Consider the following 19,980-nt stretch of genomic DNA (forward strand, 5'->3'; position numbering starts at 1 on the left):
GAAGTCAGTTGGGGATGGTTGTCACATAGCTTGTGGGGTTGGTTGTCAAATAAGAATATTGGACATGTAGACCTTTTAAGACTGTTTGTCTGTTTGTTTTTGTTTGCTGTTAAAATAAAATAAAGCATTAAATAAAGAGTTTTTAACATTAAAAAAAAGATTTCATTTTATTTCTCAACACAGTAGACAATAGGCTTTATGCCCAGCTGCACTACTTCCTGAACTTCAGCCAGCTTCTTGTTTCCTGTCTGCCATTATTGGACAAACTGATTAATCCAGGTGTGCCTGACCTTAGTCACAACAACCATAATCAGACTCACCTGGATTAATCAGTTTGTCCAATAATGGCAGACAGGAAACAAGGAGCTGGCTGAAGTTCATAGTGCAGCTGGGCATAAAGCCTATTCAAGTAACTGATCACCTACTTTAATTCCATTGTTTAAACATAAGGGGCATTAATAACAACTATCATAGGGGGGGATTCATATTAAAACTTATTTGAAGTTTCTAGCTTAAAAAACTAAAAAGTAGAAAAAACCGAAAACCGAAAAAAGGAAACCAAGGCCGAAAAACCGAAACCGAAACACCGAAATAAATTATTATGCCAATTATTAGTACAATTGCATTTATGGCTATCACTGTGTGCTAACTTTACTAGGGGTGTGTGACGGATAAAAAAACTCACAGTTCGGATCACATTACAGTTTTTGAGGCACAGATCAGATTATTTTTCAGCAAAAAGCAGGTGGGAAAAATCTAATAAACAATAAAGAAATTGCAAACATTTATAAAAGAGAACAAAGTTGTGCATTAATAAGGTCTGAAATTAGCATTAGGGACAGAAATCAAATTAAATTAATCATAACACAATAAATTAAATATATTATTATTTTTTAGAGCTATTTGTCTCTTTGTCATGGGTTGTTTGATCAACATTAATGACACAGACTTCAGTAGGTTAATCTGACTAATCTATACAGACATAAACAAATGTTTTTATTAGAAAAAGAATACTGTACTGAGAATTTTGTTTATATGTGCCCTGTCAATAACAGAGAGAAATTATGTTTGCTTGTTTTTTTTTTAAACGCGTCTCTATTCAAATTATTACTCTAGTGCAGCACTGATTTGGAGACATTTACAGTACATTAAAACATTAGGATAGGTGAAGAAAAGAAACCAATCCACCATTGCAAACACAGTTTAGAACAAACAAGAAGACAACAAAGAACAGGAATCAAACAATATGGTAACAAACATGCTCCACAGCTCTCTGTTTATGGATGAAATAAAATTAAAGAAGAAAAACGATAGTATGTGTGCAAATGCTGTCTATTTCCTGTGTATAATTGTTTGTAGTGGAGTGTCCTGTCTAAATATTTTCACGCGCATGCGATGTTGTACGCGGACTGTACGCGCACTGTCCGTGCGGTCTCAAATTTTGGGCTGCACGCAGACGGTCCGCGCGGCCGGCCGCGGACCCTCCTGATGACGAAAATGATGGCGCGCATACGCGGACGTCCCTAGTATACTTTCGGCTTTAAGGGCACTTAAACGCATGCATATACAGAGACTGATGGTGAATCCCAAACAGCGCAACAGTCGCTCCACATAAAAACGTTACGTTGTGTTTCGTTGCTTTATTCGCCAAATGTACGTTAATGGATTACAGTAAGAGACACATAGCGCGACTCTCTCTAAAGTTTACACATCAAGACATTCTTAATCTTTGCAGACGCGTGCAAACAGCTGGACCCTGAGTGAAACCTGCTTGAGCACGAAGGGGAGGGGTGGGAGACGACTGATCACCGTGAAACCCAAGCGCTAGCGCACAGATGAAAGTGGCGCGGTTGACATTCATTTTCGGTTTACATTTTCGGCTGGATTTTTTATTTCGGCCCGAAACCGATAATGCCATTTTCGGCCGAAATTTTCGGCGACCGAAATTTCGGTGCACCCCTACTAAAAAGTTACACATTATCTTTTCAGATCCCAATTTATCACTGAAATCCTATTGAACCTCTATAGGGACAACCAACCCCATACCCTGTGACAAACCAACCCCGTGATGGGGTTGGTTGTCACATTGTATCAGAGTGTCTTTGATGGTTAATTACTTCCCGTTACAATACATTTGAAAAGTAAAAAGTATACACATTTAAAGCCAAGACTCCAAAGTTTCATTTCATGTAGGAATTACTGCTGAAAGATTTTTTTAAGATGAGCAATTCATGCATGAGTAAAAATTGTGACAACCAACCCCGGTCTCCCCTACTATTTATTTAATCTTTACCAAAGAAACGGTGTTTAGATAATATGTAGACTGTTTTTGACTGTTTGTTATTGTAGATTAGTAGTTGTTAGATTACACTTAAAGTTTCTCAAACTTTCCCCCAAAATCTCAGCAAATTGTCACTATAAATAAACGGATGCTCCTGAGAAATACTAAAGCTCATGTTGTAATGGAAAACATCATTTACATAATGCATTGCCAGTTTTGACATGGAAAATAAATCATACCCAAGTATGTAACAGTTACTGACATAAATCTTTTGATAATTTAAGTAGTCAGGACAGCAGACTGTAGAGACAAGAGAGATGTGTCTTTGTTTAAAAAGGGGACACTTTTTGAGACCTTTTAAAGATGTTAAATAAATGTTTAATGTCCCCAGAGTACGTATGCGAAGTTTTAGCTCATAATATGTGCCATTTTTAGGTGTGTCCTTTTAAATGCAGATGAGTTTATCTCTGTACTAAACGGCAGTGCCACGGTTGGATAGTGCAGCATAAGGGGTGGTGTTATCCCCTTCTGACATCACAAGGGGAGCCAAATTTCAATGAGCTATTTTTTACATGCTTGCAGAGAATGGTTTACCAAAACTAAGTTACTGGGTTGATCTTTTTCACATTTTCTAGGTTGAAAGAAGCACCGGGGACCCAATTATAGGACTTAAACATGAAAAAATTCAGATTTTCATTATATGTCCCCTTTAAAACATTCCAAACCATAGCCTTTGCCATCGGTAAAATGTTCTTATGGATTTCAGTGAGATTCATTAGCTTGCATATATTTTCATTGTCATACATTTTTGTGAAGTAGTTTCCTTTGTTTTTAATTGTTGATGTTTAAGTTTTTTTATTTATTCCAATGTATGCTATAGCACAATAAACTATTTTTCATGACTCATTTCTGTTTCTTCAGTATTTGGGAGAAATATTATAGGCATTTCTGATTCTCATAAACCTCATTCTGATTCTGAATTTGATGAACACTTTGCAATGTTTTCAAATACCTGTTGGTTTAGGAAATATTAATGTGTATATTTGTACTGTAGGGGAGAGCAGGGGCGAAAGTACCATTAAAAAAAGTGTCATTTTAAAAATGTTTGTTTTAGACAGAGATATATTTTTCCTGTGGTAAATAACTCAGAAGTGTTGTCTATAAATACCACATGGAATTTTGAATAAATGTAAAACGACTTTAGTGTAATTTCACTTTGAACATAAGTAGCGCATTGTTACTTTCAACGCCCTGTCAGCTAGGACATACAGGGCCGCATTAACCATAGGGCTTGGCGGGGCTAAAGCCCCGGGGCCCGAACAAGTAGGGGGCCCGTGATTGGCTGTGAAGCAGATTGACTGCTACTAGACATCTGATTGCCAAAGCCTTACCACGCCCCCTACAAATTAGGGTTTTGCCGCCAGCCGCAGCACGCGCTTTTGAAGAAGCGCTGAGAGCGGAGAAGCGCCCGACGCGAATGAGGGGAAAGGCGGGCCTTACGTTGTGGTAAGGGAAGTTTACAAGGGCTTTGAAGAACCGGACTCCCCTCGCTCACTTTCTCCTGCGTCTTTGTGCACCTCTCACCCTCAAACAAGGTCAGAGCAAGCGTCCTATTTTTAAAGTTTCTGCTAATATGACAGTTAACAGTAAAAGAGCGCTCACGCGTCAATATTTGATTGACAAGACAGCTTACTCGGTGGTTGCTTAGCACTATAAAAAGCCGCGCCGCACTGTATAGGCTGTATAGTCGCAAAACGTAGAACAACATTTGGTCAGACATCACTTTAAAATGGCATAAAATGGTGGAATGCTTTACCATCAGAAATTAAAACACTGAAAGGACTCAAGGTTTTTAATACACATTTAAAGCAATGGCTAAAGCTGAAACAACTTTGTGAACGCTGATTATACAGGCTACAACTTAATGTATAAATTTGTTTAGATTCTGTGTACATTTCCATTTTACATTTCAGTTTCATCAAATGTTTTAAAAGCAACCCGACAGAACAAAGTTGAATTGTTGAGAATTAAAAAACAGTAAAAATTAAATTAAATCAAATTAGAATAATATACTTTTTCAACATAATGCAACAATATTAGCAGCGGGACACTTTTAAACCCGATTTACCTTTATTTTGAAAAACTCTGAGAAGTCGACCTTTAGGATGTGTTACAGCACTAAAGAACCTGTGGATTGATTGGTACTTTAATGCATGAAACAAAAAACACAACGCGTTATAGGAAAAAAAAATATCGCTTTCAGGACCTACACGCGCAAAATGGTGACGAAATAATGCAATATTTATGAGCTCTTTTAAGGGTTGCTATGTTAACATCACTTTGCCATACCTAAACAGCATCTAGTAATTTTTACACCCATATAAAGGATTTTTAAAGGGGGGGTTTAATGGTATTTCAAGCATTCTGACTTATTAACACAGTTATAGAGTTGTTTCCTCATGCTAAACGTAGGCAAAGTGTCAAAAATGCAGTTGGGCGTGTTTCAGAGTATTTCTGTGCCGAATGTACTTCGCCAGGGTTCGTACAAGTTTCGGCTAATTTTTTTCGATTACGGTTCTAACTGACGTTTCAGGGGTTTTCGATACGTATCACTTCTTTATATGGGCTTCCGCCGGAAAACTTCCCCCGGAAAACCCCGCCCAGCCGTCAGTCAGCGGGAGACGCTAGAGCTTGCTAACAGCTTATCACGCCACTCAGCTTTGTTTAATTTCAAAAGTCAACAATGGCACAACAAGAAGTGTGTTTTTGGATGTAAGGAGAAGACATCCAGCCTCATGGAAACAATGGATATAGTTTATTATCCGGATTAGCAGCGGAGTTTTGCGTGTGTGTTTGATGCGGTGGATTTCCAGAACCGGGTCATGACGAGTTACACGTGGTAAGTAAGACTTCTGCCTTATGTTGGAAATAGGCGCGTGTATATTATATAAATGACACGAACATGTAGTGAATCATACGTTATAAGTGTTGTATAGTGTTGCATGACTCGTACTCGCTCCTCCCGTGTTATAACTCCTCCGTCTTCATTTTTTCTTACGTTATCGGAAAGATTCGTTAAAGCTAATATTTCTTTTATAAATCTGATTAAACTAAAGACTCTTCAGAGATATAAAGGATGTCATACTACTCTATAGGTACTCCAGAATGATATCAGAAATGCAGAAACAGCGTGTGTTACGTGAGCTTTAAGCCTCAGCGTATGATTCTTTTTTAGTATGATTTTAACCTAAACATTTGAAATGTATTCCCTAATAGCAAACCCCCTATTTTCCATTGCATAGTACCCCACGGGTCAGCTTACTCTTGAGGGCTTTTTCACTTGATACAGTACAGGGTAGCCACTACTTTATTTAGTACCACCTCGGTTGAGGTCCCAAGCAAGATGAGCTGATACTAAAACGTGATGTAAAAACACTGTAGATCACTGATTGGTCTGAAAGAATCTTCACTACCAGCATCATCGCTTAATGCAAGACTAGCTTTACCTTTGTGCGTGCGCTGCCTTGTGCAAACCTGTTGTCATCTGGGCTTTGTTGTAAGTTCCCAATCTCCCATTTAGTGGTGAAAAACATCCATAGGCTGAGAATCAGAAACACCATACAAGTGTTTTCCATACTTTCAGTTTGTGGTGGCACATCCGCAGAGGAAAGACACAAAATCTGCTTCTCCTTGTTTTGGTTCTCCTGATAATTCAGGTATGTGAGGTTATTGTAAAAACGGAAGACTGGTAAACAGACATGTATAACAACAACATACACTGTAAAAAGTCATTCTGCAGGCTTGTAGATTTGATGAAATTGAATATGTAAACTTTATTTAATAAAATTAATTTCATGTAGTTTGGTAATTTTTTTGTGTTAAAATTCTTTAAAAATGACTGGAATAAAAACAACTTATTGTTTTTGTGAAGGATTTAGCTATTCTTATTGTGTATCTGCGAATGTAGCGAATACTGAATAAATCCAACATAATACGAATCAGCTGTTTTAAATTAAAAACCATTCCAGGTTGATATGCAGGTCGTGAGCGCTGAGCAGACGGATTTAGGAAATATTTATGTTATTATGCCAAAATTCTAAGTTTTGAAAGCATTTCAGTCGAGAATGTATGTTTTTTAAACAAGAATCTGCAGTAGGTTCATAAAGATATCGCCTATTTAAACATTTCCTTCGAGTTTTTGGCGATGGGAGCTCCAGATAATCAGCGGGCGCTCAGCGCTCATATATACCGGACAACGGCACCTCACCTCGGCCAGTCTTGCTGAAAATCACCGCTGGCTGTGGATAAAATTCATTGCGGGTAAATCTTTGGCCTTATAAGTCTATAAGCAGTGTTTCTTTGTAATTTGTTTGTAATTTGTAAATATTAATTACAATAAGGATTAATATGAACTGGGTTTGGACCTAACTTCAGCTTTAGGACCTAGGAGGTCACATATCTAGGATGCATTCGTCATCAAGACTGTCTTATTTCAGAATATTAACAAGTTTACTTTTATTCTTAGTTAATCGTACATTGTTGTAATATGCGTATGACTTGCGAATTTTATCTCGTTTTTTGGTTGTGCATTCCAATTAATTTCAATTCAACTGCAGTTGGTTTGTTTTGATTTAAACCTTCATAACTTAAAAAATTCAGCTAAGTAGCACCATAAAACAAAAGAATAACATGATAACATAATAATAAAGATGTTTTGACAAAAATGTTAAAAAATGGATATATCTCGTTTTGCAACGAAACTCTTCATATAGTGATCATTTATGGGATGCGATGTGCAGTTTGAAGAATACTGAAATAACAATGAGATAGGAGATACAAAGTGTCTTTTGTATTTAAGAAATTTTTTTGAACATTTGGTTATTAGGGTGTATTTAAGAAAACAATAGACCCCTTCAAGGTTTGTAAACATTGAATGACTATCGGGTGCGCGCGCAGCATGGGGTCAAACTGTTCATACCATTTAGGCTTTCTAGATTAATCTAACAGGGCTGAAAAATTATGACTTACCTGAAATGAAGTGAGCACTACAAACACAAGCCTGTTTGATATTTGCATTGTCCCAGTCAGCACGTTAATTGCTTGCAGCCGCAGATGTTGTCTTTTTTTGTTTTTGAGATGCTGCATGAATTGCGAAAACTTAACGGAAGACCTGGTGCGATTTTCACAGCCCACAACGTAAGTAGGCATTTTTGACGATACCGAATAATACGCAACTCAAACTGCTGTAATGACTTTTCTGACCCTAACATGCGCAGTGGGAACCGCCTGTGACGTGAACCGTGAAGGGGTCTATTTGAACATTTAAGAAAAATTTTTGAACATTTGGTTATTAAAAGATCTTTTATTGTATGCTGTTCAAGATGTGTTGTTAAAGATGCTACTGAGCTACGCAAAGGAAAGCCACTAAATCTGCTGCTTCTTGTTTTGTTTCCTGATCATTCAGGGCATTTCAAATGACTACATTTAGTAATCTGTTCACGAGTTCCACGTGACCCATAACATATGCATGTCATTTTTGCTATTTAAATTAGGCTCAGCAGAGCATGGTGACCACGGTTGTTTTGTACAGAGACAGAGGTTGTGATAATTGCAAAAATCTAATTGTGGTGGTCAATTATCTTGTGCTGGATTGACAAATAAATGAATGGGAAACACTGTATTCCAACAATGCTCCCTCTGTTGCTCGCTCCCACTTGTGATGTCACTGCAGTAGGCAATGCAAATCTAAAGACATGCCTATAATTCCTCCCACTCTGAAGTGGTACTGAACTCAATGGAAAAGCTAAAGTAAAGTGAGCTGACACGACCTGACCCGTGGGGTATTATGCAATGGAAAACCGCCATTAGAAGCATGGCCGTAGCCAGCTATGAGGTCACAGAGGTCCGGACCTCGGTAATTAAAAAAAATTAAATTTGAAGTTCTCTGAATGACTAATACGTTTTTCACAACGAATCTGCATATATAATTAAGTTTGGACACTTTACTGTATATATTTTAGTGTAAAATGACAAAGATTGGCTTAAGCTGCGACAGCGCGGGTACAGAAGTTGCAGTGTTGCCAGATCCCATTGTTAAAAATCCTCTTTAGACGTAGTGTTTTAGCAATTAATGTGACACTTTCACATTATCTTTAAAGTGATTGTTAGGTGTAGGTTAGTATTAGCAATTTCTCTGATTTATGTCTGAAATACAAGGTTTGGACGAACTTTGTTTTTTAAGGCCAATTATTTTTGCTTGTTTTTCGTACTAATATCTGGCAACATGGAAACTGAAAGTTATCAAATAAGACGCATTATTCAGCGCGAGCAGGTTATTGCTGATACTACATTAAGAAGCAGTAATCATCATAATTGTGTCTGTAAGAGTATCAACAGTATCAACAACGCTATCGAAAAACAGAAAATAACTCTGGTACAAAGATGTAGAAGAATTGGGTTTAAATAAAATATGCCAAATATGCTAAAACACGTAGCGTAAAAAGGTAAAGCTAATCTCAACAAAACATAAGCATTAAGAATTCTGTTATTTAATTTAATTTAGAAGTCAACCTTTAACAAAGTCATGCTGAAAACAATAAGAGCACTAAACAATTTCTTGTTTAAAATCTTGTAACGCTTTTGTTATATAATATTGCTTATTAAAATGATTACAAAAATAAACATTGTTGCATGAAAAAGTAATAAATAATCCAGCAGTCCCAGTCCATCCCCCAAAACAGAGTGTGTACTCAAAGTGTTAAAAGGTTAAGACAGAATATATTAGATCCCAGGTCTTCTGAAAATGCGTATAGCACGAAGTGTAAAACTCGTGCAATATATACGCCAAATTCCACTTTGGCGTGCATATGATACGCAAGTCCTTCCCATTCACTTAAACGGGGCATCTTTTTTTGTCGTTTTATTTATTGGTTTCTCAATTTTTTTGCTATTTTTTTTACCATTTTCGCTTGGGTTTAGGGTTAGAACAACTTTTTGTTATATAAAAATGACCCAAACCCTAACTCTAACCCCAACTCCAAGTGACCATGGCTTAAATATGGACAAAAACATTGAGAAACCTGTATATTAAATAACCTCATTAAGCAAATCTAAAATCTAACCCTAAACCCAACCGAAAATGGTTTAAAAAAACAGAAAAAAACTGAGAAACCAAAAAATAAAACGACAAAAAAAAATGCCCCGCTCAAGTGAATGGGAAGGACCCGTGCACCATATGCACGCCAAAGTGGAATTTGGCGTATGTATTGCACGAGTTTTACACTTCGTGCTATTTATACGCATCCTCAGGAGACTGGGTAGGGTAAAAATAAAGTATGCTTCAATGTACTTAAACCACTTAAATACTAGCAAGTACATTTGTAAGTTTATGTAAAGTTATGCTACAAATATACTTTTTAAAAGTAAGTTCTACTCGAGCAGTACTTCAGTTTACCTGAAAAAGTAAGAATAACAGTACCAACTAGATTTTTATAAAAAAAATGATGTCTAAAAATAACACTTAGATGTTCTTAACTTAATTTTAAGAAGTACCAAAAACAAATGTGATATATAAGACACAAAATGAGTGCACGAAAATAGTACATTTACTAAGTGTACTTAAAAGGTGTACTTTATTTAAGTGCACTTTTTACACCTTGGATAGCATTTGTTAACTCTTAACCCCCCACCCTGGACCTCGGTAATTTTCAAACCCTGGCTATGGCCATGATTAGAAGCCATAGAAAACACCCCATGCACTGTCAGGATTCTGCCGGTTTATTGTCTTGTTGTATATCTAGTTCTAGTATGGCAGAGTCCTGACAGTACAATGTTTTATGTGGGAGATACGTGGTTTTGGATTGTTCTATAAGACCACGTATTTCCTGTGTCTCGTCACTTTTTACCCGCTCCCTTACCTGTTATCATTTTCCCCTTTTCCCCTCATTAGTCATCTCTATTTAATGTCCCTGTGCTCTTTGTTCTGTGCTTGTGCATTTGTCTAATTTACCAGTGAGTACTTTGTCCTGTTGGTAAAATTCTAGTCAAGTCTTTGTACATTTATATTAGTCTTGTTAGTGTCCTGTGTTTCATTTTGTTGTAAGTCTAGTCTAATCAGTGTTTAATTTTTTGTTTGTTTTACCTTTTACCCCCTTGTGGGTTTAGTTTTTTTCCTGTTTTGTTAATAAAAGTTCAGTGTTTGTTTTCATTATTGTCTGTGCCTGGGTTCTTGTCTTGCCAATTCCTGACATGCACAGCCTAGTTTTTGTTGTCACGACTACTGGCGCAGACTCTGCACAAGTAATTTATTGGTTATTTTCCCACCAATTGCTAGTGCATACACTGTCCTGATTTTACTTTGTTTTTAACCCAAACCCTAACACATTCTGCTTGATGACTCAACTAAGTACTTCTACTTTGACAACTTGCAGATTTGACAGTTTCAGGCAGATCTGACCGTTAAGCAAGTTTGTTATCAGTTTGACTGCTGAGTGAGTCAGACATCTTTCCGCTAAGCATCTTGGCGTGCATTGTGTGTGTATTTGTGTGTGCATATGTTGTTTGTCTGTTTTCTGGCCCCATGGCCTAAATGAGAATGTATTGGAAAATACGTTGGGTATCTGTGGTTTGGTCTGTCATTTCCTCAAATCAAACCGTCTTCTTTAGATGGTGCACACGTTTGAATATTTGATGAGGGTTCTCGAGATGACTGTGTCTTTCTCATTCATGTTTGCACCCTGATAGCAGTAATCCTCCAAGTTGACAAAAGTGCAAGATCATGTGGGTAATTCTACAGACTTTCACCGCATCAATGAGAATCAGTTTAGAGTGATTTCACAGGACTAAACAAATTTTTGGAAAATGTCTAGCTTGACAATTCTGTGTAACTGATTATATAAATTATAATGTGTAGCCTCTAATATAATTTAATGCTTATACCAGGTCATAACTAATTCCGAGAAAATTTCGTAGCTTTTGTACATCTACAGTGTGTGAGTTATGCTTATACCGATACAAAACTCACCACAACCAGGATGTTAAGGGTGGTTGCTTGTGTGCTCTGGGTGGTTCACACTTATTTAAACATTAACTTTTTCATTTAGTGGATGCCTTCATCCAAAATGACTGTAAAAATAACAATACGTTTAAATGACTTGCTGAAAGTACTTTAGATCTGAAGGTAAGTACTTAAGATCTGCTTAGATCAGCTGATGGATATCATCCGTGTAAAATTGGAACAACACCCCATATTTTCCGAGGGATGGTGCTACTGTAGAATCGAGCCTTGAGGAAGACCACAGGAGCAGATAGAGGACCCGTGAAGGAGGAAGAGTCACAAAATTTGATCACAAACTTTCTATTAGGGGCTGTTTATACGATGCATTTTTGTCAATCGGATCACAAGTGAACAAGAGAGAGACATTCACGTTGTCACCTGGTATTTTAACCCTTCTTTTTTGTCCACTTTTGACCTCTTCTGGCCTGATTACTTTGAGGATGGTCTTTCTCTCAGCAATTGATGAAATAAGCTTGCACAACTTTCACATGCTCGCTAAGTGAAACTAATGAAGGACGCTCGTGGAGAGCAGACACTTTAGTTTTTATCAATGAAAGTCTAAATATAGCGCTGTACACTGTGTGTTCATGATAGAATTCAGAAACTACGTAAAACATTGTGCTTAGTACATTACGTTAGATCAAAAGGGGGAGAGAAAGCAATCGGTCAAATGTGTTTTCGACTACCTTTGAATGTGGTCAAAAGTAGACAAGCTCAAAATGTTTTAAACCTCTTTTATAACTGTCTTTAGCGTCGTCCACTTGTGATCCAATCAACCAAAATGCATCTTAATATTACCCTCTTACTGATAACTGTGACTGACAGTCCCACCCAAAACTTTAAACTAACGATCAGTGTTGGGTGGTCAACACTAGAAGAATGCTGCAGACAAATCTTAAAGGACAAGGTGTTAGTAATTAAGAAAATGTTGTTTAACACTCTCCAAAGGTACATAGCAGATTCAGTGCTATGTACAGCTTTAAAGCCAGACTGAAAAATCTCATACAGAAACAAATTTTTCCAGAGTCTTTGAAATAAAAGGTAAAACAGAAATTGCATACCATACTAGTCCACTTCAAGCACTGGCTGTTCAGTAGAGAGGGCTTAATATTAGGGCTTCAGCTATCGATTCTTTTTGTAATCGATTAATCTAGCACTGAATCGATCGATTCATCGAGTAATCGGATAACAATTTTGTGTGTGTTTTTAAACATCCAAAACAAATAATGCATAACGAAAATGACTTGGCTGTAAAATGTTCAAGCATTTGGCTTTTATTTCTAAAAAAAAAAACAGAGGTATTTGGCTCCAAAAAATAAGCCTATTTATTTCAATTTTTACCCATTTAGTGTTTGTAAGTGCCAGTGCCAACAATTACACTTTAATTTATTAATATGCACAACAGGTTTCATGCTGTAATCTAGCCCTGACATCAAAGTAAATATCTGGTTTATGTACATTTCTACACCTGCAGCGTTTACAATTAGGCTACTAACATATATCATTTCTGGGGTGAGCATATTTGCTATGGTAACAACCTGTGTGTGTGCGCGCGTTCTGTGCGTGAGGAAGAGTGACACCCCAGTCAGACGTGCAGTTGCTTCATTGCATTTTGGTACTGCCGAAATACATACATTACTTTTCAATAGAACGCTGCATTTGGTTTGCATCACTTGCATTGGGGTGCATTTTAGGTTAAGAATCCGTTCAAAAATCACAACATCACGTCCCGCTGTATACAGTGAATGCATGCAGCTGAAATTATTGTTGTATGGCTACATAAAAGTTTAAGCATATGTGATGCATTGCGCGATCGGTCTGATTCGCGTGAAAGAGAATAACTTCCTTATGCTAAACTCCAATAAGACAGAGATTATTATTATTGAACAAAATATGTCAAATTACAAGTTGCCCATATATGATTGCACTGTGGTGCCGTTTTTTGGTACACACACCTGTAAAGTGCATGCGTGTGTGTGAAGGGGTTATTTTTTAAGCTATACTCTCCTGCAATTGAACGTGAATACGTTTACTACTTAAAAACATCAAAGCTATACATCATATCTAGTCAATCCGCATAACGGCATCGCTACAAATACAGTATGGGATTAAAATCAGCGGAAGCTACGTTACCTTGTTTCATCGACGCTTGGTGAAACAGCAGTGGATGTTTTCAGTTCAGATGCTGAATGTAATGATAATGTAATGATCCCAAACTTTAGACATTCTCTCTCTCTGCCGTTTATGGACATATTCGCTCCGCCATCGCGCCAACTAAATTCAAAATGTACCACGCGCTATGATTTGCTTCCTGAACATTGAACAACGGTCCGTGTGAATCAGATCTCGGCGCGTGTAGCGTGTAGTCATTGGAATTTAACGAGGCTTCGAGGCATTTTTTTTTAATCGAATAAATCGAGTAACTCGATGAATCGTTTCAGCCCTACTTACTATATCTTGAATTTGCTTTTTTTATTGAAAAATCTCAAGAAACTTTCACATAGAGTGTCAAAGGCCACAGGAGTATTGATTAAATGACGGCTTGTTGAAGAAGTGTGCTATTACGTATCTGGAACCTAATAGATTTTTTAAATGGTAAAAAATCCAATGGACTTATATTGAGCAATGACCAAAGCCATATCTAGAGACCAAAATGAGACTTGACAGTTGTTGGATCAAAGTAAATAAGACATAGAATGTGGGTGTCTGTTGGTATCTGTTGGTGTCTCTTGAAATTGGTAGTTGTCTGACCAGTGCGAATTGGCCTTTAAGGGACTGCAACATTAAGGGGGCGTGCACACCAAAGCTTTGACGCCAACGGCTGGCGTATGTTTTTAAATGTTTCCAATGGAAGCTCTGTATTTTTCAAAAAAGCCAGCAGCTAGTGCTTTTTTTCTGCAATGAAAACCGGCGCTCGGCGGTTTTTCCACGCTTAGCACTGAGCGCCGAGAGTTGAAAAAATATTCAACTTTGGGAAAACAGCTGGCATGCGGCCTCCTCCAGGCGTTTTCATCAACCTTTTAAAGTGTTGGTGTGCACGCCCCCTAAAATTACCCAGAATGCCATGGCAAACAACTGATGACATCCTGGCATCTTTCCTGTTATTTTTGTGTTTAAAATATGTTTTTCTTGTTGTTGCTACACTGACACAGATAAACTTGCATCAGTTTAAGTAGAAATTTAAATCTTCAGATAAAACTAAATCAAAATAGATACCTTGTAGGTAACAGAAATTTCCAGGGTAAGCTTGGCTATAGGTTAAGAATATGGTGAAGAGAGTGGGCTAAGTCACAGGGCATGATGAACATGACAGAGCATTGTTTAACATGACAATTGATATGTCCATTATGACCCCAGTAGGCTTCTTATTTTTATCATGCCAGCTTTCACAAAGCTTGTGAAAACCACAAAACAGAAGTGATCACCCATACAGAGAACTGAAAACCCTGTGGTGCTGTGGAAACAGGTGAGAAATGTTTAAATTTATAGGACCGAGGCTTCTCGTGCAAGTCTGTTCACAAACGTCTGTCAGCTGAAAGACAAACAGAGGAAACAGCCACTTAAAAAAACACCAGTCCTGTCCACACACTCACCAGAAGAAAAAACTGAAAGAAAAAATGAGAATAAGAAAGAACCCATGTAGGTCAACACACTCCCACATAGTCTGCGTTGCTGTCTCTGGTTCCTGGCACTCACGTGACGTGTGTATATCCGCTGTGTATACTACAGACGGGTCAGACTGAAGTCTGCAGTACTGTGCTGTGGCTCTCTGAATGAGGCATCATGACATCCAATAAGAACTTTAAAGCGCCTTTGAAACAGCAGAACAGTCTGGAGAGCTACATGTTAGACGGCTCTCAGAAGAAGAAAAGTATTCTGTGGCGACGACGCTCTTTCAACAACTCGGTCAAAAATTCAAACACTGAAGACACCAAAGGCAGGACAATATCACGGGCATGCAGTCAGGTGGGACAATCAAGATAACCTTTTGTGACAGTAAACCTATGTATGCACTAAACTATTTTACTAAACAAACACCTGTCGTGTTTCTGTTATAAATATCACTCAATTCGAAACTTGAAACTTGAATTCTAATATGTCTATGTTCCCTAATAGATGGACTATGGACTATCATGTTTTTGATTTTATTTTATTATGCTGAATTCTTTGAGGAATCGTTTTTTCAGACCTTAAACTTTTTTTGACCAAGTTAGTTTTAGATGTTTTGTTTTGTGTGTAATTTCACATAACGTTTCTTATTGGTAGGTGATTTAAAATTTCTGATTTTTGAATTTCGTTCGCAGCTGAGCAGAACTCGTTCAACATCTCTAGTGGATTACACTGATCCTCAGAGGTAAGACCGATTTACTGTAATATCACAACTTCATTTATAAACTCACTTTAATGCAGATGTTTATTGGCACTCTCGTGGGTTTTGCACAGAACGATGGTTGTATTGGAGAAACAGGACAACGAAGCCTTTGGATTTGAAGTTCAGGTATGTTGGATAACTAACGTTTTAATGACATCGAATGCAGGTCTCAATGCAAAAGTCAAATTTATTTAGGAAAAGATTTTGATCACGTGACACAAGTTTGAAATGTTTTGTTTAAAGTGACAACACGCATTTATTATCATTGTTTCAATGCAGACTTATGGTCTTAAAGTGAAAAGCACCAGTACGGTGGAGATGTGCACATTTGTTTGCAGCGTGCAGGATGGCAGTGCAGCAGAAACTGCAGGTCTGACCGCTGGTGAGAAGGTTTTCCACTTCCTTTATTCACAGTGTTAACACACCCCACCCATCTAACCTCATTTAACATGCACTGTCCAACCCATCCACAGCATTAACCAGCAGCTGATGCATCACTCTCTGTCTCTCGGGCTCGTATGGTTCTCATGATCAAATGTTTTGTGGTTTCTCATCACTCATCAGCTGCCAGAAATCAACACCCTCTTCCCATCTTTATAAATGTTTTACATTGCAGTTCAATTAATTAATTATTCAATTTATTAATCAATCTCAATACTCTAAATACTAATCTAAACACGTTAAAAACATATAGTCATTTATTGATGCGAAAACACACAAAAATATTCAGTAAGTGTTTGTGAGAAACTGTGCAAAATAACTAAGAATAATAAGTAACAAGTAATATTAGCAATTTCAAAAATATCAATAGTAAAAAAGTAAGATAAGCTACGAAATCGTAATTTGACCAAAAGGAATATAAAAAGCAAACTGTTCCTATTCCTATGCTGTCACCAAACTGAATAGCAACATATTCTTTAATTAAAAGCAGATTTCCTGAACACTCATTCATCTACTATTAGATGTTCAGACAAACAACTACTAGCTTATTTATAACCGACTCCACATAATAAGCAACAAAAGAAGAACGTATTACAAAAATTACACATTTACCACGGCAGGTTTTATGCAGTATATTATATACAATTATTTACAGTATCTATATATGATATACTAAAAATTGTGTTTTGTATAATTGTCAGATTTGTGTAACGACTATGTGTAATAGTTTCATCTCTCTTTCTCTGATAGGTGATATTATTTTGTCAGTAAATGGAGTCAGTATTGAGGGATCCACCCATCAGCACATTATTAAGTTGATTCGAGAGTCCACTAATGAGCTGAAGTAAGTTTGAACATAAGACACATGATATTTCATAGTAATATTGTCTAACAGTAAACACTCCACACACAGACACACATCACTTGTAAGGATTATTAATGGTGTTTTTCAATGTCCATCAACTAATTAATTTTGCTAAGAAATGAAGATTTGAACAAACTTAAAAAGTATTGAACTACTTTAACTGTTGAGTTCTTACCCACACTTAATGTATATGAAATCTTAAATTGTGAGACTTGTTAAGGAGAGGTGTGCTGGAAGTGTTTAGATATTCACTGTGCAAATATTAACTTTTATACTTTTCAAGTTTTCAATAACAAAATCCTACAAATTTAAAGTTTTAACTAACCCCCTAACTTTTCAATCTGGTGTGCATAGGTTGGAGACCGTCAGCGGTAATGTTGTGAAGAGAATTGAATTAGAGAAAAAAATGCGTTACCTTAAGGTGTGTATTTGGTATGTAAATGTGTGTAAACTGTGTTATTGTGTTTCTTATATAGTTTTATTGGAAAATTGGATTATTACACACACACACACACACACACACACACACACACACACACACACACACACAGCTGAACAAATTTCACTCTGCCCTACTGAAAACTAAACTATACTGTTTTTCTTAGTTCATTGCTAAACCAGTTAAATGATTTCATGATCAAAATTGTAAGAAATGTACCAGATGTGTTTTTTCTCTGCACAGCAAACTCTTCGTGAGAAATGGGTGGAACTGCAATCTCTCACACTTCAGGAAAAGCAACTAACACGAGGTATGAAAAAAGACTGACAGTGACACATTTGAGATGGTTCCAGTAAAGAAGTTCAGTCTATGATAATATAGTTGTTTGTGCATGGTTAGTTAATCTTCACTATGTTTCCAAACAACTGATTTGTAGCATTAATCATTTACTCATTTAAGCATCCATCAGATGAAACAAACCAAGCTAACAAAAAAGGTACAAGAGGTTTTAGCTTTTAGTGCAACCTCTTAGTTGCACAAGACACAAGTCAAATTAGCATGGCTACAGTACTAATCTCCCTCTACATTTCAGGTAATCTGAACGAGAGCGCTCAGCATCCATCAGTGGACTCTCTGATGTCTTTTTTGTCTCCAACGGGCCGCGGGCGCTTCTCCAGCGACAGCAGTTGCCGTAGCATAATGACAGATGATAGTGACGATGGAGCTTTCATGCCATCGGTATTTGATGACTCAAGTCCATTCAGCCCCACAGAGTCAAATGGAGTCTTCTTTCCGCTGGATGGGGGTACAGCGTGCCCACTGACCCGAACCCGTAGCATTAGCCTGACAAGCAGTAACTCTTCACTCTCACCAAGCTGGGAAAACTCATCTTCATCTGTGTTTGGCACCATGCCACGGAGACACAGAAGAGGCAGCGTCCGTAAGCACCTTTTGAAGTTCATACCTGGACTAAATCATTCGGTAGAGGAAGAAGAGATCAGTTAAAATAAACACCACCGATGACTTTTGATCTGAATGACTCTGAAAAGACCTCAAGCAGTGGAAGGTTCCTACTGGCTTCTCAAGATGTTCTTAAATTCATGTCATGCAAGATCTGATGGTAATTCTTGAGCTTCCCGCTTTAGGGGTTAAGGAAAACGAGTGGAGCAGCACATGAGCATTACAAACTGCAGGGTGAAGATCTCTCTATGTGAGGGACCAAATGCATTAGCCATTACTTCTTAAAGAGTCTGCAATCTCTCATACATTTGCATTAATGTGTATGGCAAAAAAACAAACGGGGACAGAGTGAATGTAGGTTTGACAGCAAGTAAGCTGTTGATCCAAGTAATCTTGGATAACTAACTACAAAATCATGGACACACTGTTTGCAAATGCAAGTCAAGAAAAACAGACAGCTAAACTGTGCATTAGAATCCTCATTTATAAAACAGGCACTATTACACATCTCTTTAATTCTTTGTAAAAAAAAATATTCTTATTGATTTTCATGTAAATCTTTAGAAAAAAAATAACTGACCTAATGTAGCTGTAATAATGTGAAAGGTAAATGAATAGTTACACAAACATCGCTATCAATTTCTTCCCCTTATACAATGGCGCCACATAAATATCATTTTCTTGTATTATGATGCTAAATAAGTTTACATTTCTGTTTGCATCATCACCAATTTTGGGTGGCGTTTATCACATGGACATGCAGAAAAAGGCATCTTTTAATGGAAATCTTTGTGTTCGGCTGAAGAAAAGAAGGTAGATTAGTAAACGGTGAGAGAATTTTCATTTTTGGGTAAACTATTCTTTTAAACCGATGCTGTCAGATACAGTGTGACTGAGATCAGACTACGTGTGTCAGAACTCAAACCACAGAGGTATAGCAAAGATCTTCATAACAGGATGTGGTCTGAAAGAGGTGCTACCTTACTAACTATTTTCACTTACTTAAGTGATCTATATAACAAATAGTTTCACTTGTAACTGAATGTAAATAGAGGAATAGCACACATACCAACTGCTGTTAAATGTGAAAAAGTTTTGTGGAGGCCATTCATGGACAGAATAAAATCATGTTGATGGAAAGATTATATCAGAAATCAGATGTGATTTGTTTCCCTGTAGTACCTGCACACACAGTGCATACTGTATGTTTGTGACCGCTTTAAAAAGGAACAATTCATCCAATTGCATTACTAAATAGGTTGGTATACTACAAAGAACTAGAAAGGCATATGCCAAAAAGCATTTAAATAGCTTTATAACTTAAATAAAATACGCTCTTTACAGTACAATTTTTGAAAGTGTACAATGCAATAGGTAAAAGCTGCAGGTTTATGCATGATACAAATAAGAAAAATTTAAACATGTGGTAAAACATATGCACCAGTGCATATGGCTTCAACTGTTGCCATGCAGGATCTTAAAACTTGTATTTGGACACTATCAGTTTATGACCTCTGTCCCGTGACAGCTTTGCAGCATCCCTCATCCTTCCCAACACCTCACTCTC

At 37.2% G+C, this 19,980-nt stretch overlaps 1 protein-coding gene across 1 annotated transcript; it reads left to right on the forward strand.

Moving 5' to 3' along the window:
* The first annotated feature begins 14,305 nt into the window (after window positions 1–14,305).
* cytip (cytohesin 1 interacting protein) lies at window positions 14,306–19,558 on the forward strand. Its single transcript, XM_055215307.2, has 8 exons — window positions 14,306–15,302; window positions 15,641–15,690; window positions 15,780–15,834; window positions 15,988–16,090; window positions 16,900–16,993; window positions 17,369–17,435; window positions 17,697–17,763; window positions 18,046–19,558. The coding sequence occupies exons 1-8, from the start codon at window positions 15,120–15,122 to the stop codon at window positions 18,456–18,458; spliced, it is 1,032 nt and encodes a 343-aa protein (XP_055071282.2). The 5' UTR covers window positions 14,306–15,119; the 3' UTR covers window positions 18,459–19,558.
* The last annotated feature ends 422 nt before the right edge of the window (window positions 19,559–19,980 follow it).

Source organism: Misgurnus anguillicaudatus, chromosome 17 (genome assembly GCF_027580225.2).
Source record: "Misgurnus anguillicaudatus chromosome 17, ASM2758022v2, whole genome shotgun sequence".
Taxonomy (NCBI): Eukaryota; Metazoa; Chordata; class Actinopteri; order Cypriniformes; family Cobitidae; genus Misgurnus; species Misgurnus anguillicaudatus.

Coding starts and splice junctions, on each gene's coding strand:
- cytip (XM_055215307.2), top strand. CDS start 15,120: ATGACATCCAATAAGAACTTTAAAGCGCCTTTGAAACAGCAGAACAGT. Junction 15,691..15,779: donor GATTACACTGATCCTCAGAG/GTAAGACCGATT, acceptor GGTTTTGCACAG/AACGATGGTTGTATTGGAGA. Junction 16,091..16,899: donor AACTGCAGGTCTGACCGCTG/GTGAGAAGGTTT, acceptor TTTCTCTGATAG/GTGATATTATTTTGTCAGTA.